The sequence below is a fragment of the Mobula hypostoma genome, chromosome 21 (assembly GCF_963921235.1).
Source record: "Mobula hypostoma chromosome 21, sMobHyp1.1, whole genome shotgun sequence".
Lineage (NCBI taxonomy): Eukaryota > Metazoa > Chordata > Chondrichthyes > Myliobatiformes > Myliobatidae > Mobula > Mobula hypostoma.
Window position 1 is genome coordinate 63,112,937 of NC_086117.1, and position 24,106 is coordinate 63,137,042.

Consider the following 24,106-nt stretch of genomic DNA (forward strand, 5'->3'; position numbering starts at 1 on the left):
ACATAGAACAGTCAAGCATAGGAACAGGCCATTCAGCCTACTGTTGTGCCAACCAGCTAAAAAACAAATCAAAAACACCCAAACACTAATCCCTCTTACCTACACCATATCTATATTCCTCCATCTTCCTTACATCTGTGTGCCTATCCAAACGTCTCTTAATAGCCTCTAATGTATCTGCCTCTACAACCATACCAGACAGCGCATTCCAGGCATCTATAACTCTCTAAGTAAAAAAACTTACTCTTCACATACCCCTTGGACCTACCCCCCTCTCACCTTCAATGCATGCCCTCTGGTATTAGACATTTCAACCCTGGGAAACAGATACTCCCTGTCCACTCTATCTATGCCTCTCATAATCTTATAAACCTCTATCAGATCAGCCTTCAGTCTCTGGTGTTAAAGAGAAAACAACCCAAGTTTGTCCAGCCTCCCATGATAGCACTTACCCTCAAAACCAGGCAGCATCCTAGTGAACCTCTTTGCACCCTCTCTGAAGCCTCAACATCCTTTATATACCGGGGCAACCAGAACAGTATGCAATACTCCAGATGTGGCCTAACCAGAGTTTTATAAATTTACAACATAACCTCTTGACTTCTGAACTCAATGCCTCAACTAATAAAAGCAAGTATTCCATAAGCCTTCTTAACCTTAAATGTATCTGAGAGGGTGCTGTTAGAATGCCATTTTTTAAACTGTAAATTAAATTCAAAGCCACAATTGGTGAAGTATCTTTGAAGTTTAACAAACAGCACCCTAATCAATCAGAACTTTTTTATAATTGGGTAGTATTTATATAATTCAAAGTGTGAGACTGTCTCCTGCAATTCTTTCCCCACATGTTTAGTGTCACTAAATGAAAACCTTGTTGTTTAAAGTTCAAATTTTTCTCTTAGTCTGTTAGATCATTTGGAATATTGAGGTGTACAAGATAATAAGAGGAATAGATAGAGTGAATAGCCAGCGCCTCTTCCCCAGGGCACCACTGCTCAATACAAGAGGACATGGCTTTAAGGTAAGGGGTGGGAAGTTGAAGGGGGATATTAGAGGAAGGTTTTTTACTCAGAGAGTGGTTAGCACGTGGAATGCACTGCCTGAGTCAGTGGTGGAGGCAGATACACTCGTGAAGTTTAAGAGACTACTAGACAGGTATATGAAGGAATTTAAGGTGGGGGGGTTATATGGGAGGCAGGGTTTGAGGGTCAGCACAACATTGTGGGCCGAAGGGCCTGTAATGTGCAGTACTGTTCTATGTTAAATCAAACCCTCATTTACCACTTCCGCTGGCAGCTTGTTCTACACTTGTACCACTAAGTGGTTTCCGCTTATGTTTCCCATAAACATTTCACCCTTCACCTGTGACCTCTAGTTCTAGTCTCACCCAACCTCAGTGGAAAAAACCCTATCAATACCCCTCAAAATTTGTATACCTCTATCAAATCTCCCCTCATTTCCCTTCGCTCTAGGGAATACAGTCCTAATTCCCTATAACTCAGGTGCTCAAGTCACAGCATCATCCTTGTAAATTTTCTCTGTACTCGTTCATTCTTATTGATACCTTGATGGCTTTTAGTTGTAGTGTCACCCAATGTCAGTGGAAAATGGGTGCTTACATTACCCCTATCTGCACCCTTCATAATTTTGTATAGCATACCTCCCCTCATTCTCAAATGCTCTCAGGGAATAAAGTCCAAAGCTATTCAACTTTTTCCTGTAACTCCGGTCCTCAAGTTCCAGCATCATGCTTGTAAATTTTTTCTGTGCTCTTTCAATCTAAATGATATCTTCCCTGCAGATAGGTGACCAGAACTGCTTACAATACTCCAAATTATGCCTCACCAACGTCTCACAACTTCATCCCAATGAGTGAGAGAAGAGAGAAGGAAGTGGGAGGTAGAGAGAAACAGTGTGCTCAGATTTCCAGCACACACCGCATGAAGAGTAATAAACCGCATGAAGTTTTATTTGAATCCCAAAGTGCCCGGAAGTTTGTCAGATCCAGTTTCATTCACAATTTTCAAGACAAACCCAATTGAGACAATTAAGCTTTATCCAGACTAATTTTAATATTGACCGCTTAAAAAAATGATTCGGGGTACTTAAGTTGAGAGGGCGGTTGCTACCATTGTACAGAGAGTACCTGCAGGTTTAACAGCGTACACGAGTCAAAACAGGATACAATTTCAGAGCTTCAGTGGTTAAAATATAAGCCCAAATGACATACTTTGACTAACCTCCACTTACTTACATTTCAGCAGTGTAAATACTTTTTCCAAATACCTTTACCCTTAAGTTCCAATTTCAATTTATTTTCTATTCTTTCCCAGATTAAAGCATGGAAATATGTTTGAGGGAAAAACAAAATGGATAATGAGCAAGAGATGATTTGCTGTGGGCAACACTGCCCTGCCCAGTGCGAGTTTCCACCCAGTAATCAGGCTATCTAAGACAGGATAGAAATAGGCATTTTCACCTCAAGTTACAAGATGATTGAAATTGTAAGTGTGACAAAGCCCTGAAATTAAACACCCCAGACCTTTACTCGTAGAACAACGCTGTGATGTCAAATACTTTTACCTCTCTACTGAATGAATTAGACGCAAACATATTTTCTGGAGCCAAAAATCAGCATGGAAGGAGCGTGGAGGTTTGGCTCAAATTTCCCCAAAACTGAGCCAAGCTGGATGCAAGGTTTTTTAAAAAAAAAAGATCAACCATCTCTACAAATGCTAAGTTGAGGTAACACCATTCCTAAACTAGTGAAGCAGATTGTGCAGGATCTATTCCACAGGTGCACAGACAGTATCTGAATCTTGTTAAATGAGCAAAAATCAACCAACAGGGGGAATCAAATGCCTGAGTCACAGCACACAAAGATCTAAACAGTGGCCAGAAGGAGAATACAGGGGATTCGGCCTGCCTATGTAATCACTTCATGCAAATTCCTACAGCTAATTTTGAATTCTCGGTTGATTAATACAGACCACCAAACTGCAAACAGCTTGATGCTGGTTTAAAACATTACCATTTTGAGTCTCCTCACTGTACATGCAACTTGTCAGCATCTGCATGGATGCGGAAGCTCAAGGCAATGTGGACAGTGGCCAATGTATAGGGTCATTGCCTGACAACCTACGCCAGGGATAAATCCTCTGAAAGCCAGTTAATTCAGAGGTAACCAAGGAATGGGTGTAAAAAAACACTTAAAAAAAATTAATCCAAAACATTCCTATTTTGTCAACATTACTGTATAGTAACAGAGCTAAATTACATTGGAATAAGCTGATTTACTCTCGATGGCAATGTTAGCATTTCCCCTTCCCAGCTTCTAAATACATTGTAGGCCAGGGTCCACTTGCAGAACATTCAAAATTAAAGAGAAAAGTAAACACTTGCCCACCTCCTTCAGGACTTTGTCATTCTTCACTGAGAGATTGGTTTGGATAATGTAATTTTTATTGAAAGAGAAAAGCAAAGGCAATAAAGGGAAACATGGATTTGAAGGAAAACAAAAAAACTATTTGTTAAGCTCAAGAACAGAACACCATCTGTTAAAAGAACTTGTGGAATTGAGAGAGAAAAGTTGTTTACTAAGCAGTGATTTTGTGTTTTTAAACTAGAAAGCAGAACTAGACTGTCTTATTTAAAGTTTTAATCCCATCTGAACAGTCATTATCTAAACCACTTCTGATTATATGAAAACTGTAGAAAGTTAGTAACAGCCACAAGTTAACACCAAAGGTGACACTTGCACGTGTTCAGAGTCCTGTTGGATGGTGTTGTTGAAATGTACTGCCCAGAATCTGATGGTCAGAAAGGCAGCTTGACAGAAGTCTTAGTCCACTGGTCGTTTTTCTGCATATTTCTTAGTAAACTCTTCAGCGTTCTTAAAGAATTTTTTACGGTCCTTAGAGTATTCTTCAGCTAGGTCAGCTCTTAGAGGATGCTCGGGCTGTGGGTCATTGACAAGTGCAATGAGTGACTGGATAACTGCAAGCAAAACAAAATAAAGAGCGTTAAAATGCAGATTTGAAAAGTACTCAAATCACAGACAGAAAAAAACTGAAAAGATGACAATTTTCCTGAAACAATCTTCAAACCTATCGTTCATGAAATAAGAACATATTGATTTAAATGGTGAGCCGGTCAGCCAATATGCAGAGAGGGAAAGATATAATGTTTCTGGTTGATATTTCAAAATGCTGCAGGATCGCAGCAGCTCAGGCAGCATCTATGGAAATGAATAAACAGTCGATGCTTCAGACGAGACCCTTCTTCAGCACTGGAAAGGAAGGGAGTTTATGTCCTGTGTGTGATATATGTTGTGTGGTTACACTGTGCACTGGAGGAATGTTGTTTTGTTTGCTTGTGTATATGCACAGTCAGATGACACTGAATTTGACTTGAACAAGGTCTTAGTTCCCCATTTGTAGGAAACAGACTGAGTTTATTCACCTCATGACGATTTCACACATCTCTATATCATCCCTTATTCTTCTATAAAGTACCAACTGCTCAACCTCTTGGTGCCTCCAGGCCCAACACCATCCTCATATTTCTCCTCTCAACTCTTTCCAGTTTAAAGGCATCTTTAATGGCAGCTGACTAATTAAATGATCCAAAACAATACTAGGCTATTTACACACTTTGGAATGTCAACTTAAGGTCCAATTTCCAGTTTGTTTATTGATTGAGATACAGCGCGAAATAGGCTCTTCCGGCCCTTCGAGCCACGCTGCCCAGCAATCCCCTGATTAAATCGAGCCTAGTCACTGCGGAACTTACAATGACCCTTTAACCTACCAACCAGTAGGTCTTTAGACTGTGGGAGGAAACCAGAGCACTCGAAGAAACCAACGTGGTCATGGGGAGAACATACAAATCTCTTATGGGCAGCGACGGGAAATGAACCCAGTTCTCAGATAAGTCTGCATAGCAGAATGGGTGAGAATGGCACGGTGGTCATTAAAATCAGAGTACATTACTACTCATGGAAAACTTACGTTTATAAAGATGATATGAATTCTGTTTTAGTTGAAAAGTCAGTTGAGGGGTCACCCATGAAAAGGAATTTTCCATTTTTTTTGAAAGAAGAGTGAAAGATCTCAGGTAGTGAGTGGGAACTTGGTAAATGACTACAGTCAATTTGTAATGCAAAAGGAATTATTCAGCAATTCATTGGAACCCTTTTAGCATAAGTGGGTACTGAATCACAGGTGCACCAGTTTAAAAAGGAGATGGATCACAAACATGAGTAGTTGGCAGATGCTGGAAGTCCAGAGAAACACACACAGAATGCTGGAAGAATTCAACATCTCTGGGGAGCAGAAGAAGAACAGAGGAAGGAGAATTTTTCTTTTTAACTGGAAGGAGAAATTGATATTCATGCCATAAGGCCGGAGGCTACCCAACCACTTATCAGTTGCATCTTTTGAAATAATTTTACTTCTTCTGTGAAGTATAAAACAGTACACCCCACACCCAGAACTCCAGGATCTGCAGAACTTTGCATGTTTATGATGACATTTCAAAGCTGTTTTTTTTTTATCATTTCCACTGCATGGTCAGTCCAGAAATAATCAAAATTTACTGGCTATTTAAGTTTACTCTGTGCACATCTTCAAATCCAACAAAACTTCCTTTACCAAAAGAGCATAATTGTTCTAGGATTAAGTATGAAACAGGAATAGGAGGAACCTCTTGATTCTGGTCTTTTGTTCAAGATCTTCAAGAATCACTAGATTCTTGGTTCCGGAGGACTGGACAGGGAGGCAGAAGGTAGGAAATTATAGGCCAGTTAGCCTGACCTCAATGGTTGGGAAGATGTTAGAAGATGTTGGAGTTGATTATTAAGGATGATGTTTCAGGCTACTATATGACAAAATAGGCCAAAGTCAGCATGGCTTCCTTAAGGGGAAATCATACTTGACAAATCTGTTGGAATTCTTTGAAGAAATAACAAGCAGAATAGACAAAGGAAAATAGGTGGATGATTTTCAGAAGCCGTTGACAAAGTGCTGCATACGAGATAGCTTAACAAAATAAGAGCCCAAAGTACTAAAGGAAAGATACTAGCTGCTTGGCAGGAGGCAAAGCCTTTTCTTGTTGGTTGTGGTGACTAGTGGTTTATGTTGTGATTGGTTCTTTTTACATTAAATACCCATTATTTTGATGACAGAATTGATGGCTTTGTGGCCAAGTTAGCGTATGATATGAAGATAGTGGATAGAACTGAAGAAGCAGGGAGGTTGCAGAAGGACTTGGACAGATTAGGAGAATGGGCAAAGAAGTGGCAGATGGAATAAAGTGTAAGGAGGTGTATGGTCATGCACTTTGAGACAAGGAATAAAGATGCAGACTATTTTCTAAATGGGTAGAAAATTCAAAACTCAGAGGTGCAGAAGGACCTGGGAGCCCTCTGTGATTTTTTAAATGACCTGAGTGAAGAAGTAGAAGGGTGGGTTAGTAAGCTTTTTGATGACACAAAGGTTGGGGGTGTTGTGGATATTCTGGAATGTAGTCAAACATTACAGAGGGACATTGATAGATGCAGAACTGGGCTGAGAAGTGGCAGATGGACTTCAACCCAGATAAGTGTGAAGTGGTTCATTTTGGTAGGTCTAACTTGAAGACAGAATATAAAATAAATGGGAAGACTCTTGGCAGTGAGATCTGAGAGATCTTGGGATCCGTGTCGATCGGACACTCAAAGTTGTTGTGCAGGTTGGGAGTGCTGTTGAGAAGGCGTATGGTGCTTTGGCTTTCATCAACAGTGGGACTGAGTTCAAGAGCCGTGAGGAAATGTTACAGCTATATAAGACCTTCGACAGACCCTATTTGGAGTACTGTGTTCAGTTCTGGTCACCTCACCACAGGAATGATGTCGATACTATAGAGAGAGCACAGAGGAGACTTACAAGGATGTTGCCTCGATTGGAGGGTGTACCTTATGAGAATAGATTGAATGTACTTGGCCTTTTCTCCTTGGAGCGATGGAGGATGAGTGGTGATCTGATAGAAGTGTATAAAATGACGAGGGGCATTAATCTGGATAGCCAGACGCTTTTCCCCAGGGCTCAAATTGCTAACACAAGGGGGCATAGTTTTAATGTGCTTGGAAATAGGTACCGAGGGGATGCCAGAGGTAGGTTTTTCCACACACAGAGTGGTGGGTACGTGGAGTGCACTGCCAACAGTGGAGGTGGAAGCCAATACAATAGTCTTTTTAGAGCCTCTTAGCTACATGGAGCTTAGAAAAACAAGAGGGCTCTGTGCTGGGGAAATTCAAGGCGGTTTCCAGAGTAGGTTACATGGTTTGCACAACATTGTGGGCCAAAGGGCCTGTAATGCGCTGTAAATTTCTATGTTCTATACCATTTTATCCTTAAATCCATAAAACTGCTCTCAACCCTTATAATTACCTTCATCTGCATTTACATCAGCGTTGCAGACTTAAATTTCTTAAAAATTTCTTGTAAATTTGAAATCCTACCATGCTATGATCACTCTGCCCCAGAGGAACTTTTAGAACAGCACAGGAACAGGTCCTTCAGCCTTCATTGTGCTGAATCAACCAAAAAGCAAATCAAAAACACCCAAACACTAATTTTGCCCACTTACACCATGTCCATATCCCTCCATCTTCCGCACATCCACATGCCTCTCTGAACGTCTCTTAAATGTCTCTAATGTATTTGCCTCTACCACCATACTGGCAGCACCTTCCAGGCATCCACGACTCTCTGAGTAAAAAACTTGCCCCTCACACCCCCCTGAAACCTATCCCCTCTCAACTTCAACGCATGCCCTCTGGGTTTAGACATTTCCACCCTGGGAAACAGATCCTGTCTATCTATGCTTCTCATAATCTTGAAAACCTCTATCTGATCTTCCCTCAGCCTCCGGCACTCCAGAAAAAACAACCCAAGTTTATCCAGCCTCTCACGATAGTACATGCCCTCTAAACCAGGCAGCATCCTGGTAAACCTCTTCTGCATCCTCTCCAAAGCCTCAACATCCTTCCTACAGTGGGGCAACCCGGAACTGTATGAAATACTCCAGATGTGGCCTAACCAGAGTTTTATAAAGTTGCAACATAAACTGTACTGGAGATCATTAAATAATCCTGTCACATTAGGTAACAGTCCACTCCCTGGTTGATCTCTCAATAAAACAATCTCAATACATGATAAACTTGATCTCAAGGTGACTGTTGCTAATTTAACTTCACTGGTCGTTACATAGGGGGTAATTGATAGGAGATTTGTGAACCAACAGAAGGCTGAGAGTTGGGATATGTAGGCGTTTTTCTGGTTGCCAATAAATAGTGAGCAAGTGCTGTAGGGGGTCGGTGCTGGGCCTGCAACCATTCAAGATGTACAGTACATTAATGACATAGGAGGAATCAAGTGCAGTGTATCTGAACTTGTTCAGAAAGATATAGATAGGTTAATTGAGTGGGCAATAGTCTACCAGAGAGGTTGGTAATGTTGGTAAATAGATGAAAAAATTATTATTTAAATGGTGAGGGATTGAATTTAAGAGTAGGGAGGCTATGCTACAACAAGTAAGGAGACCAAAACTACATTTTCATGGATTCACTACTCACTGGGAAAAGCCAGTCTATCTTTTCTCATGTAAGGAGACATGAACTGTGTGCATTACCAGTACCTGGAGTAATGCATGACGTTCTGGTCTCTTCACCTGAGAACAGCAGAGGAGAGTAGATCACCAAGCTGGTTCAGGAGATGAGGGGTTAAACTATGAGGAAAAAATGAGTCTTTGGGACTATACTTGCTGGAATTCAGAAGAATGAGAATATAGAAACACAATATTATGAAAGATGCACGAGAGAGATGGGAAAGTTGTGTCCATTGGTAGGTGAGACTAGTACTAGCCTCTCAAGATTCAGGGGAGTAGATTTCAGTAGCAGATGAAGAGGAACTGTTTTTTCCCCATAGAGTGGTAAATCTGTGGAATTATCTGCCCAGAGAAGCAATAGAGACAACTCTATTAAATATATTTAAGATATGGTTAGATAGATTTTTGCCTAGAAGGGGAATGAAGATTTAAGGGGAATAGGCAGGTTGGTGGAGCTGAGTCCAGATCAGCCACGATCTTAATGAATGATGGCCTACTCCTGCTCTCATTTCTTGTGTTATGACGATTAAAATCACCCATGACCATTGCAGCACCCTTCCTGATTTTATACTGTGTAGCTACTGTAGGGGAAATGCCAACTACTTCCATCAAGTGATTTCTTATCCTAACTACCTACAGAAAAGATGTAAATAAGTTTGAAGGAGTACCAGAGAAAATTTACAAGGATGTTGTCGGGTCTGGAGGACCTGAGTTATATGGAAAGACTGAACAGATTAGGACTTCATTCCTTGGAATGTAGAAGATTGAGAGATTTGATAAGGTATACAAAATTATAAGGGTATAGATAGAGTAAATGCAAGCAGGCTTTTTCCACTGAGTTTGGTTCGGACTACAACCAGAGGTCATGAATTGAGTTGAAATGTTTAAGGGGGACATGAGGGGAAACTTCTTCACTCAGAGGGCTGTTAGTGTGGAATGAGCTGCCAATGTAAATGGTGGATGCAATCTCGATTTCAATGTTTAAGCAAAGTTTGAATAGGCACATGGATGGTCGGGGGTATGGAGGGTTATGGCCCCAAGTGCAGGTCAATTAGAGTAAGCAGTTTAAATGGTTCAGCACAGACTAGACAGGCCAAAGGTCCTGTTTCTGTGCTGTACTTCTCTACGACTCAAGAATCAGATTTATTATCACTGACATCATCTTTATACGACATCATAATTATGTACCGTGTCATATGACGTGGGCGATCATAGTCTTTTTCCAAGACCATGATTGTTCTTGTCAAAATTTTCTACAGAAGTGGTTTGCCATTGCCTTCTTCTGGGCAGTGTCTTTAAAGATGGGTGACCCCAGCCATTATCAATACTCTTCAGAGTATTGAACACTGGCGCCAATAGTCGCATAACCGGGACCTGTGATATGTACCAGCTGCTCACACAACCATCTACCATCTGCTCCCATGGCTTCACATGATCCTGATTGGGGGAAGCCAAGAAGGTGCTATACCTTGCCCAAGAGAGATGCATCTCCACCCTGCCACTCAACCACAGACATATGTTGTGAAATTTTTGGAGTGACAAATTTACAAATGTTATGGGACCCAGGAATTTGTAGGCCCACAACTAGCAAAGGTGAGGATGAACTCTGCCACTTGTAAAAAAAAAATCCACTCATTATAAGATCTTAAAAGTCTGACATTTAAACTATTCTGATGAAGCTTCCTGATCTGAAACATCGACTATTCATTTCCTTTCATAGATGCTGCCTGACCTCATGAGTTCCTCCATCAAACAGGTCGAAGGGTAGAGGTCAGACTAGAAGTGGCCCATTGTCCCTCCAGGCTCAGGGGTTCAGCTCAGGGCTAATGGCCCTGACTGGTAAAACAAAACTGTTATTGAATCAGTAATGAAGTATCCTTCTACATCTGCGTTGGATGGTATTTCCGAGTCTCCACCCAGGACTTGAGTGACTGACAGCAGTGAAAACTGAGAGGAAGCTACTGACACGATGAAGGAAGTCCTGAATAAAGCCAATTAAGTGTACCAGAAAAAATATTAATATTGAACTAAACCAAAGAGCAATATCAACTTACCTTTTCCTTGGTGTATTCACTACAATATCCTTCAAAAATCATTGTTACCTTGGACCCTGCTCAAACATTGTCAGCAGGGTCCAAGGTAATCATTGTTTCAAAGTAGGGTGCCTGGCTGAGATGGAGTCACTATCCTCATCTTGCCTCTGAATGCTGCTGGAATGTGGAGAGCATCAACATCCAGATCAGGTAAGGGCAAGCACGGGGCAAACTTTGAGCAAGGTCCTGACAGCCCAGTTGGCATGGCAACATGCTACATATGAACAGCAGCTCTAACCCCACCATGAGCCTCAAGTCATTTAAGACTGCCTACTGTCTACTATCTTACAGGGCTTAACACTGGCAGGCAGGTGTGTGCGTACTAGATCTGGGACCTCTCTGAAGCGAGGTCATTCTCCCAACAGGCAGACTAATCATAAGCCTTGCCACAAGATTGAAGGGGTGATCATCCAGTATAACTATAAGCAACAGCAACTGAACTAAGATCTGATGGTGGACTCCCTGTGGAGTACAACAGCAATGCAAAAATGGCCAATTCTACCTCCTGGTCCTGTCAGTGAATGCTGGACTTCCACTGATCAGAATGCACGCACAAGATCAATTGTTTCAATGACAAGATAAAACCTTTTCTGTATGTAAAGCTATACACACACAAAATGCTGGAGGTACTCAGCAGGTCAGGCAACATCTATGGAAAGGAGACATTTCGGGCCAAGACCCTTCATCAGGACTGGAAAGAATGAGGAGTCAGAATAAGAAGGTGGGGAGAAGGGAGGAAGTAGTACAGGGTGGCAGGTGATAGGAGAAACCAGGAAAGGGGAGGGGTAGAGGTAAACAGCTGGGAAGTTGATTGATCATAGAACATAGATAAACTATGGCACAATACAGGCCCTTCAGCCCACAATGCTGTGCCAAACATGTACCTAGAAATTACCTAGGGTTACTCATAGCCCTCTATTTATCTAAGCTCCATTTTTTAAAGCTCTTGAAAGACCCTATCATATCCGCCTCCACCACCGTTGCCACTGGTGGAAAAGATAAAGGGCTGGAGAAGGCAGAATCTGATAGGAGAGGAGAGGATAGAAGATCATGGAAGAAAGAGAAGGGGGAGGGGCAGTGCAGGGAGATCATGGGCAGGTGAGATTATGCGCAAAGCTGCCTGATTTGAACACATTGTCATTATTTCCATTTCTCCATTTAGAATCAGGAAAGTTCCGGCAAACACTGTTATTTGTAACTGTAATGGAGCCAGATCAAGGAAAAACAAGCAAGACTGAAACAGGATTAATTTGCCCTGTTAACCTTCTCTCACCTTGGTCAGTTTTGGTTGCTGGTTTCCAGTTTTCTGCACTAATGACTGGGAGACAAACTTGTCCTTTTTCATCGATGTTGGGATGATAGATCTTTGTCTTGAATGTAATTTTAGGTGGTTTGAAAGGGTATTCTGATGGAAAGCTTATTTCAATCCTGAAAGCCCCTTTGTCATACGGAGGGTTATCCTAGGAGAGAAGAGGAGCATTTTAATACGTTGGAAAAATCACTGAGTGGTACTGCTTAGAGAATAAACATCTTAACCAAATAAGCAGAACTGAATTAAATTCCATATTCAGGAATTTCCTCTATAGAAACATTACCAATAACCCAAACCTTTTAAGATACCATGATACTTGAGGTTTAAAACCAGCCAAATCGCATACAAGAGCAACACACACAAAACACTGGGAGAAATCAGGTCAGGCAGCATCTACGGAAATGAAAAAGTAGTTGACATTTTGGGCCGACACCCTTCATCAGGACTGGAAAGGAAGGGAGAAAGAAGCCAGAATAAGTAGGTGTGTCACATCTGCCATGGCTAATACCTTATTTTAAGGTGACTGAAGGAAAGTATAGGGGGGATGTTATCAGCAGATTTTTTTTTAAACACAGTATTAGGTGCTACCAAGGATAGTGGGTAGATACACTGGGGATATTTAAGAGTCTCTTTGACAGGCACATAGATGAAAGAAAAACAGAGGGCTGTGAGGGAAGGAAAGATTAGATTGATCTTGGAGTAGATTAGATATTTGGCATGACACTCCGAGGTGAAGAGTCTTTGCTGGGCTGTACTGTTTCATATTACAGTTTTCAGTGGTAATGTATTCAAACACAAATACGTAAACTATATATTTTTTTAATTGCAAGATGGCCATTCTGGAACTTCTGTGTTGCCCATTAAATATTTTCCAAGATATAGGAGCAGAATCAGGCCATTTGGTCCATCGAGTCATTTCATCAAGGCAGATTCATTTCCCACTTGGCCCCAATCTCCTGCCTTCTCCTCGTATCCCTTCATAAGCTAACTAATCAAGAGTCTATCAAGCTCTGTCTTGAATATACCCACTGACTTGGCCTCTACAGCTGCCCGTGGCAACGGTTTCCACAGAATCACCACTCTCTAGCTAACAAATTCCTTCTCGTCTTCATTCTAATAGGATATCTCTCTACTCTGTGAGGCTCTGTCTTCTGGTCCTAGAGTCCTCCACTGTAGGAAACATCCTCTCCAGTTCCACTCTACCGAGGCCTTTCAATAGGTTTCACAGAACATAGAAATTTACAGCATGTTACAGGCCCTTTGGCCCACAACATTGTGCCAACCACATAACCTACTCCAGAAACTGCCTAGAATTTCCCTAGTGCATAGTGCTCTATTTTTCTAAGTTCCATGTATCTATCTAAGAGGCTCTTAAAAAACCCTACTGTATCCGCTTCCACCACCGTCACCGGCAGTGCATTCCACGCACCCACCACTCTGTGTGAAAAATTTACCCCTGATGTCCCCTCGGTACCTATTGCCAAGCACCTCATGTTAGCCATTTCAGCCCTGGGAAACAGTCTCCCTTATCAACACGATCAATGCCTCTCATCAGGTTACAGTGAAATCCCCTCCCTTCCATCCTTCTGAATTCCAGTGAGTACAGGCCCAGAGCTATCAAACACTCCTCATATGATAATCCTTTCAACCCTGGAATCATTTTCATGAAGCTCTTTAAATCCTCTCCAATGTCAGCACATCTTTTCTTAGATAAGGGGCCAATAACTATGCACAATGCTCCAAGTGAGCTCTCAGCAATACTTTATAAAGCCTCAACATTACATCCTTGCTTTTATATTCTAGTCCTCTTGAAATGAATACTAACATTGGTTTTGCCTTCCTCACCACTGACTCAATCTGCAAATGAACCTTTAGAGAATCCTGCACAAGGACTCCCACGTCCTTTTCATTGTAATACAAACAAGAATTGCTTGCACAAACACGAGGAAATCTGCAGATGCTGGAAATTCAAGCAACACACACAAAAAATGTTCGTGAACGCAGCAGCAAGAATTGCTTGCAGATCCCCAGTAGGTATCTATGAAGGCCAAAAAGAGTGAAGGTTTAGAAACATCAAAAACCTACAGCACAATACAGGCCCTTTGGCCCACAAAGCTATGCCGAATGTATCCTTACCTAAGAAATTACCTAGGGTGACCCATAGCCCTCTATTTTTCTGAGCTCCGTGTACCTGTCCAGGACTCTCTTAAAAGACTAGCGTATCCGCCTCCACCACCGTTGTTGGCAGCCCATTCCACTCTCTGCGTAAAAAACTTACCCTGACATTTCCTCTGTACCTACTTCCAAGCACCTTAAAACTGTGCCCTCTCGCGTTAGCCATTTCAGCCTTGGGGGAAAGCCTCTGACTATCCACACGATCAATGCCTCTCATCATCTTATACACCTCTATCAGGTCACCTCTCATTCTCCATCGCTCCAAGGAAAAAGGCCAAGTTCACTCAACCCACTCTCATAAGGCATGCTCCCCAATCCAGGCAACATCCTCGTAAATGTCCTCTGCACTGTTTCTATGGTTTCCACATCCTTCCAGTAGTGAGGTGACCAGAACTGAGCACCGTACTCCAAGTGGGGTCTGACCAGGGTCCTATATAGCTGCAACATTACTCTCGGCTCCTAAACTCAATCCCATGACTGATGAAGGCCAATGCTCTCTTTTTGCATTACTTGTTTAATTTTTTTTATATATTTCTCAAGTAATTTTGTTTTTAAGTATATATTTCACTGTACTGCTGCCACAAAACAACATATTTTGCAACATACACCAGCAATATTGAATCTGATTCTGAACATCTGAGGTAACTCTCTTAATCAAAGACCCAGGAGTTCAAAATGACTTAATAAATTCCAACCTGGTTTACTGCTTTATCAAAGAGAAACACAATGAACAAATATTGCTAAGAGATGTAGATACTACTGTCTTTGCTTTGAAATCTTCATTGAAATAACATTGAAGATCAAGAATCCTCACAATTACAAAAGAATACATGAATCAAGGACTTCAAAGGCCAAAGCTAGTAAGGCTTTGTTGCTAGGTTGGTGATAATAATCTTGCTTATGGAAGACTCTCGTGAGCCAAATGAAAAGCTTAAGATGGATATTGCAGGCAAACAATTAATGCCTGTAAAATCCATCAAGATTTTTCACATCCATATTTACCAACTGCCTATTGGTATGCCTTGCTAACTTCATTTGATTACTATCTCCATTAGTGAGTAACAATCCATTAAAATGCATTATAATATTGGTGAGGTATATGCCGGCGGGTTTTCTTGTTCTCAAGGGAACTGTGCAATGGTCTAGAAGAGCATCTACTGAGTTAAGGCAATCTAATAAGTGTTTATTAAACTTACAACATAACATCTCCAAAGAGGCAAAGCCATAACTCTAGCTCATCTTGGATTTTGCTAATGATGTAATCCCAAATGTTCATATACCTGGTATTGCACACAATTCTGGTCACCCCATTATGCTGAGGTTTTGGAGAGGGTGAAGAACAGGTTTATCAGGATGCTGCCTGAATTAGAGAGCATGTAATATGAAGAAAGTCTGGAACAAACTTAGGTTGTTTCCTCTGGAGCGGTGTTGGCTGAAAGGAGATCTGATAGAGGTTTATAAGAGTATGAGAGGCACAGATAGAGAGGACAGACAGTACCTTTTTCCTAGGGTTGAAATGCTGGTTTTAACCAGCAGGCATGCATTTAAGGTGAAAGGGGGTAATTTCAAATGAGATGTGAAGGCCAATTATTATTATTATTTTTTTTTTACAGAGAGTAGTGGGTGCCTGGAATGTGCTGTCTAGGGTGGTGGTAGAGGCAGAAACATTAGGGATTTTTAAAGAGATGTTTAGATAAAACACATGAAAGGATGTGGACATTTTGTAGGCAGAAGAGATTAGTTTAGCTAGCCATTAAATTACTAATTTAATTGGTTCAGCACAACATTGTGGACCAAAGGGCCTGTTCCCGTGCTGTACTGTTCTATGTTTGACCTAGTTCAAGATATTGGAATAGAAAATATATCAGTGAGAATGGAAATATATCAGTGAGAATGATTCAGTACCCCCTTGTGCAGAGGATCAGTGTCAGTCGTACTACAGATGGTAGCACTCTTACCAACATCAGAAGGGTTTAGCACAAAAATTTTAGCCGACAGGGAGTATCACAGTAGCATTACACACTTGGAGATGCCTTCACTCAGATAACACGATCGGAGCCACATCTGATCTCTCAGATGGATATACAATGGACAAGGCACCATCTCAGAGAGCAAAGGAAAGATGCCCAATGTCATTGTCGGTACTAATTCTAAAATCAATATTAGTTAGTGAGAGGAACTGACTGGATTGAGTTAATAACATCACTTAGTGATTGTTGGGTGAGAGAGCACTGCATTTCCTTTCATTATAACCACACGGCAAAAACATCCATTTTGGTTGTTTGTGTTCCAGAGGATGAATGACTCATATTGCTTTCACCTCTCACAATAACTTGCAAAGTTTCAGAAAGTATCAAGCCTGACAATTCTACAAGTTTTGGCAATGACTCTTCCATTACAAATTCGACCTTCACCAATTTGTTATTTTGAAAGCAGCTGTAAGCAGACGATTGTAGAGTCCCAGAGTTAGACAGCACAGAAACAGGCCCTTCTTTCCAACTGGCCCGTACCTATCATGATTCCCATTCTAAGCTAATCCTATCTGCCTTCTTTTGGCCCAAATCCCTCTAAACCTAGGGTCCACAGACCCCCTGCTTAATGGTATTAGGTCCATGGCATTAAAAAGGTTGGGAAACCCTGCTCTAAGTCTTTCCTATCCGTGTATTCTGTCCAGGTCCCTTTTAAATGTTAAAGTACTTGCCTCAATCACTTTCTCAGGCAGCTCCTTCCATACACTGACCAAACTCTGGGTGAAAAAGATGCCCTCCAAGTTCCTATTAAATCTCTCCCCTTTCATCCTAATCCTCTATCCTCTAGTCTAGGAGCTGGCAACATGCAAGGTGGATTCTGTGCTCCGGCTCCAACCAAAGGTGAAATTTATTGTCCTATTTGCCTTTTTTATGAGCAAAGATTATTAAGACAGTGCTGAATATTAAGAACACTACAACGTGTGAGGGTAATAATGAAGTACTGCACAGTTACGGACTAACATGGGGAGTGGGCTCTCACTCTACTATGACTACTTGGGGAAGTGGCTGTCGGAAGCAGTGCACTCAGAGAAGCATGGTAAAGCTAGACTTAAGGCAGATCCCTGTTGATTCTACCGTACTCGCTTACGTCCGATTGCTGGAAACTAAACTGGATTACCTGTGCCTGAACCAGCAGCAGATGAGAGACTGTTGAACACTCATCCTGACAGAAAGGTGGCTTCAAGACACTATTCCAGGACCTGGCCAGAAGCTGCCACCTCAACACTGCAGGACAGCTTCAAAATCACGGACTGGAGCATATTCAGGGAGGTGGCTATCTATGATCATCACATCAATATTGATGAATATGTGGGATCGGTGACTGGCTACATAGGAAAACGCATTGAGGGCGTTACCATGATTAAACTCTACACTGCCAGGGCAACCAGAAACCATGGCTGACTGCAAAGATTTGTGCATGCTTAAGTAGGGCTGCATGCCCACCCCCCATTGATGCTGTCGGATCTTGGGCAAGGTTAAATTGACACAGTTTGTGGATTGGACTCTGTAGTTCACTTTATGATGTGTTTCTGGTCTCTCCTTTTTTTTTGTTGTTATCTTGGGTGATTTTGAATCAGTGGAGCCTGCAGATAATGAACACTGAGCTGAATAATTAAGATGGCTTCCATTCCGTGTAGCTGAATCTGTGGCATTCAAGTCTGGCAATCCAGGTCTGTACCAGAAAACCAGGTATGACTTTTGGAGGGTTATTTCAAGGGCAAAGAGACAATTTCAAATGAGACTAGAGGCGACATCGGATGCACAACAACCCTGGCAGGGTTTGCAAGACATTACTTTCTACAAAGTGAAACCCAAAAGCGTGAATGGCAGCGATGCTCCCCGGATGAATTCAACACCTTCTACACCCACTTTGAAAGGGAGAATATAACCGCAGATGTGAAGATCCCTGCTGCACCTGGACCCTATGATCTCTATCCCGGAGGCTGATGTTAGGTTGTCTTTAAAGAAGGTGAACCCTTACTAGGCAGAAGGTCCTGATAGAGTACCGGGTAAGACTCTGAAAACTTTTGCCAACCAACTGGTGGGAGTATTCAAGGACATTTTCAGCCTCTCTCTGCTACGGGCAGAGGTTCCCACTTGCTTCAAAAAGGCAACAATTATACCAGTGCCTAAGAAGAATAATGTGAGCAGGCCTAATGACTATTGCCCAGTAGCGCTCACATCTACAGTGATGAAATGCTTCGAGAGGTTGGTCATAACTAGGCTGGAACTTTTGCCTCAGCAAGGACCTGGACCCACTGCAGTTTTCCTATCGCCACAATAGGTCAACAGCAGACGCAATCTCAATGGCTCTTCACACAGCTTTAGACCATCTGGACAATACAAACACCTATGTCAGGATGCTGTTCATCAACCATAGCTCAGCATTTAGCACCATCATCCCCACAACTCTGATTGATAAGTTACAGAACCTGGACCTCTGTACCTCCCTCTGCAATTGGATCCTCGACTTCCTAACTGGAATAGCACAACCTGTGTGGATTGGTGATAATATCTCCTCGCTGGTGATCAACACTGGTGCACGTCAGGGTGCGTGCTTAGCCCACTGCTCTACTCTCATGAACACTCCTCACTTTTTTAATACAGGTCCACAATAACCTTATCCGAAATCCTTGGGGCCAGTTGCATTTCGGAATTCAGAATTTTTCGGATTTCATAAAATGGATAATTATATTGATAATTAACCTGTCTCAGTGCAGGTGGACTTTAGGACCCGGGGGAGCTCCGAACCTACACACATCCTCCCGTATACTTTAAATCTAGATTACTTATAATACCTAATACAAAGTAAATGCTATGTAAATAGTTGTTTAGGGAATAATGACTGGAAGAAAAAGTCTGTTCATGCTCAAACAACGAGTGCTGGAGAAAGAACTTCTGGGTTTTCCCGATCCGTGCTCTTTTTCACTAAGTGTGCATGCAGCCTGGTACAGCCGTTCTGATCTATTCTTTCTTCCTCTTACTTTTTAATTTACGTTATTTTTTTGTATTTTTTTTCTCACGGTAACACGTTGAAGCTGCACCCTCTCTAACATGCTGGTAGAGAGAGTTTTATTTGGGTCTTTTTTATTGCTGGACACATTCCGACACGCGGGACAGAAGCAAGGTGACATTGTGTATTCCAGAAACCAGCTAATGCCAGTTGGTTTAGCGAGCAGAGCGGCAGACACCCCTGCTGAAATCCGGAGGGAAACACACAGAGGATGCAGAGGGGGATTACAAAGTCGAGGAAAGAGGACCGGGTCGAGACAACAGAGACTTATGGAGAAGAGAAGTTAGGTGGGTAACACCGTTCCGCCTGACCGGAAGTGCACTGAGAGCGGTAAGCGTAAAGAAGTTGGGTGCTTACTGATCTGGTTAACAACAGATGGTGCAATCCGGGGCATATTACGATCGAAGAACGTGTTTGCAGACTGGATATTGAATATTTTACTGTTGGACTTCGGCCACATTCCACCGTGATACAACACTTGGCGGCCCGGAAGGTCGTTCCTGCCTGTGGTCATCGAATGTGCAGCTCCTCCCGTGGAGGGTCAGACACCCTGAGCCAATAGACTTATTTCCATCTGGCATAGTTTGCATTTTATTGTTTGATTGTTGGTGGTTTTTGTATTGCTATATTTACGCTCTATTCTTGGTCGGTGTGGCTGTAACAAAACCAAATTTCCCTCGGGATTAATAAAGTATATCTATCTATCTATTTATTGACTTATTGGAATAAATGTGGAACGTAAATACTCTAGGACATATACAGGTTCAAACTAAGCTAAATACTCTACAGGAACCTCATGGGCCAAGAACAAGATTCTCAAGTAATGAAGCAGCACTATGACAGACAGCGTGTTTAAACACTTCTTCAAGTGTCATCTCCCTCATTAAAATAGGCTTATGTCTAAGCAATCTGAATTAAAGTTTACTCTTTAACTGAGTAAACTGCCAAAATCTCTTGCTCACTGATAAATGTATGTTGTTCAAGGCCAGCAATTAACTGATCACGCATTTTCACCATATCGTCTATGGGGATTTTTTCACCTGTGTTTACTATGTTATCATCATCATCACTACTACCTTCATGCTTATCTATATTTAACACTATTTCAGCAATTTCACCATCACTCAAGGAATGCACAACAGGTGCATCATTGTTAATGTTCAGTATTTCTTCAGTGTTAGCTTCCTCCAACTTTACACTTTCGTTCGATAACATTTTAGCATAAGTTCATAGTCATAGTCATACTTTATTGATCCCAAGGGAAATTTGGTTTCGTTACAGTTGCACTAACCAAGAACAGAGTATAAATATAGCAATATAAAACCATAAATAATTAAATAATAATATGTAAATCATGCCAGGAAATAAGTCCAGGACCAGCCTCAGGGTGTCTCACCCTCCAAGGGAGGAGTTGTAAAGTTTGATGGCCACGGGCAGGAATGACTTCCTATGACACTCAGTGTTGCATCTCGGTGGAATGAGTCTCTGGCTGAATGTACTCGTGTGCCCAACCAGTACATTATGTAGTGGATGGGAGACATTGTCCAAGATGGCATGCAACTAGAACAGCAGCCTCTTTTCAGACACCACCTTCAGAGAGTTACGAGATTTGATATAATTATCTTCTCATTAGCGACACGAAATCCTTCACTGTATCTTTAAATCATATACAGTGGTAGTTCCGACACCATATTCTTCAGTAAGATGCCGCACAGACACACCACGATCAAGTTTTCGCAATACTCCACTTTCTGCGTTATTGATAATGATATCTCATTATTACCCATAGGGGTATCTGCAGCTCTTTTGGACATTTTCACAGTGAAATTAAACACAAAGTCAACAGTGAACACAAAATATCAGCGAACAGCAGATGCATGTGTAACCAGTACGAGCACTGAGCCACAACTGACATCTGGTGGCCTCTGCTAGTGCTGCCCCGTCACACCTGAGTGACGTCAGCTGTTGGCGCACCAAACAAGCCTTGTTACGACACACTCCACGAGAAAAACTTCGGGTTTTGGAGCTTTCTAGATTTCAGAATTTCGGATAAGGGATTGTGGACCTGTATATATTATTTCTGTTTTTGTCCGATTTTTAATCTATTCAATATACTGTAATTGATTTACTTATTTATTTACATTTACATTTATTTTTTTCTTCTTCTATATCATGTGTTGCTAAGTTAACAAATTTCACAACACATGCCGGTGATAATAAACCTGATTCTGATTCTGAATGTGTCAGGACATGTCCTCAGTGGTGACTGGGTGGCTATCTAGTTACGTCATCCTCACACACAAGTTGAATGTTGTTGGCTCTCGCAGCCTGCTACGCTTTGCAGAATAAAATCAAAGTATTACGTCTGGCTTGAGTTGGCAATCCCTAGAAAGTAGCTACTCCCACTGGCATCGGAAACAACTGCAAGTCATCCAGAATTATATTTAGCACATAATTTTAACAGGAGCGTCTTGATGGTGTTATATTACAGACAAAAATCTCGCTGATAACTGTGAGTTCTTTTAATTCCTAGAAATGATCATGTAAGTTGATAAGACACAAAGTTTTCTTGGCAGTTATAGATAACCAATGCATGTATTCCAATACAAAGTTCAAAGTAAATTTTATTATCAAAGTACATATATGTCACCATATACAACCCTGAGGTTCATTTTCTTGTGGGCATACTCAATAAATGTACAGAATATTAACAACAACAGAATTAATGAATGACTAGCATACTATGGTGTTCAACCAGACTGCAAAAAATAATGAACTGCAAATACAAAAAGAAGAAACAATAATATAATTAAGCAATAAATATCAAGAACATGAGATTAAGAGTCCCCGAAAGTGAGTCCATAGGTTGTGGGAACATTTTAAATGTTTTTCTTTTAGACGTCATACCGAATGTCTGCAAACAATAATCCAAGTTTATCTCAATTTTAATTTACAAACTTAGTCAAAAAACAGAAGTTGGGTGTCAATATCTTTGAAGATATATCCTGGACCCAAAATATCAATGCAACTACGAAGGAGGCATGACAGTGGCTATATTTTACTAGGAGGTTGAAGAGATTTGGTATGTCACCAAACACACAAGCAAATTTCTACAGATGTACTGGAGCATTCTAACTGGCTGCATCACCATCTGATGGTGAGGGGTGGGGGTGTGCTATTGCACCGTATCGAAATAAGTTGCAGAGAGTTGTTAACTCAGGCAGCTCCATCATGGGCACTATTCTCTGTAGCATCCAGGTCATATTCAAGGAGCAGTGCCTCAAAAAGGCGGTGTCCATCATTGAGGACCCCATCACCCAGGTCACTGGTAAGAAAACTCTCAGAAGATTCTTGGGTATGGTAGAATATTACAGAAAATTTTGTAAGAATTTTGCAAGTATTGCTCTTCCATTAACTGATCTCTTGAAGAAAAATGAAAAGTTTGTTTGGACAGAGTCTTGTTAGGAAGCATTTAATAAATTGAAAACTATAATGTGTAGTCAACCTGTACTCAAATCTCCTGACTTTAAAAAAACATTTTTGTTAGCTGTAGATGCTAGTGATGAAGCTGCAAGATATGCAAGATATGATGGTGATGAAGTTGATCGACCGTTAGCTTATTTTTCTAAGAAATTTAATGCCGATCAAAGAAATTATTCAACAATAGAAAAGAAACTATTATCTCTTGTTTTGGCTTTACAACATTTTGAAGTGTATGTTAGTACTACTCAGAAATGACTCATAGTTTACACTGATCATAATCTGTTAGTGTTTTTGAGTAAGATGAGAAACAAAAATAGAAGATTACTAAATTGGAGTTTAATGTTACAGGAGTACAATATTTTGATCACTCACATTAAAGGTAAAGATAATGGGATCGCTGATTGTCTATTGAGATGTTAAATGTACAATGTAAATTTTTTTGGAGTGGTATTTTAACATTTGTAACACTCCTACTATATATTTGTAAAGTGCTGAAAGATAATACTGTGTATATTGTGTATGTTGTAAATTTTATACCTTTGTATTTTTTTTTGTGTAAATTGTTAATTGTTAAAATTTTGTTCCTTAAAGAGACCAAAATTTTTTTTGAGGGAGGTGTTACATACCTCAAGGGTATCTTGTGACTTTCTTGGGAGAATGATGTAATGGTCTTTTGGAGGTCACCTGATGTAATTTTCCTGCCGATGTGAGGTCACGTGATGACATGTTCACCACGAGTATAAAAGGGAATATCCTTGGTGACTCAGTTAGTTTTCCAGCTAGAACATTAGTCAGAGTCTCTGTTCCATTGCGCATTTGCTTTATTGCGCAGTTTCATTTTTAAAACAGAGTTTTACATTCTATTGTAAGGTACAATAGTGCTGGACTGGCAGTTGTTACCCATTTCTGTCAGATTTGTTGATGTACCTTTTCAGTAGTATTGGAGAGTGAAGACTTTTATCAAAGTACAGGATCTGAAGGATAAAGAAAAGTTGGTAACTTTCGGCAGTTTAACAAAGGATTGACCTTATTGAGTCTTTGTTGAAGAAGTAGTGACCTGCATCGAAGATAACTCCTGCCATAAGAGCAAGGCAGTTCATGCAGGATTTGCTCGCCGGAAGAAAGGTCAGTTGCTTTTAAGCCGTTTATTTCCTTCGTCATGAATCCTTTGGACAGAACCAGCAGGAAAGTCACGTCTATGAAGAAATCCTTCTCCAGAGAAGTCTCTCCCAATTGAATGCATAAATCTCCTGGACTTTCAAATTTACCATTTTAAGAACTGTATTTGACTTTACCGCTTTTAAGAACTGCTTTCGCACTTATCGTTTTGAGAACCAGTACCGAGTGGCGATTT

The 24,106-nt window shown here is 41.1% G+C and overlaps 1 protein-coding gene across 1 annotated transcript in view; it reads right to left on the reverse strand.

Moving 5' to 3' along the window:
- Positions 1–2,052: 2,052 nt before the first annotated feature.
- Positions 2,053–24,106, reverse strand: part of LOC134360067 (ubiquitin-conjugating enzyme E2 L3) — a 103,089-nt gene continuing 81,035 nt past the window's right edge. The window contains exons 3-4 of the mRNA XM_063074145.1: positions 12,013–12,199; positions 2,053–3,996 (exon numbers count right to left, since the gene is read on the reverse strand). Coding sequence (XP_062930215.1) covers positions 3,842–3,996; positions 12,013–12,199 — 342 coding nt within the window. The 3' untranslated portion in view covers positions 2,053–3,841. The remainder of the gene's footprint in view (positions 3,997–12,012; positions 12,200–24,106) is intronic.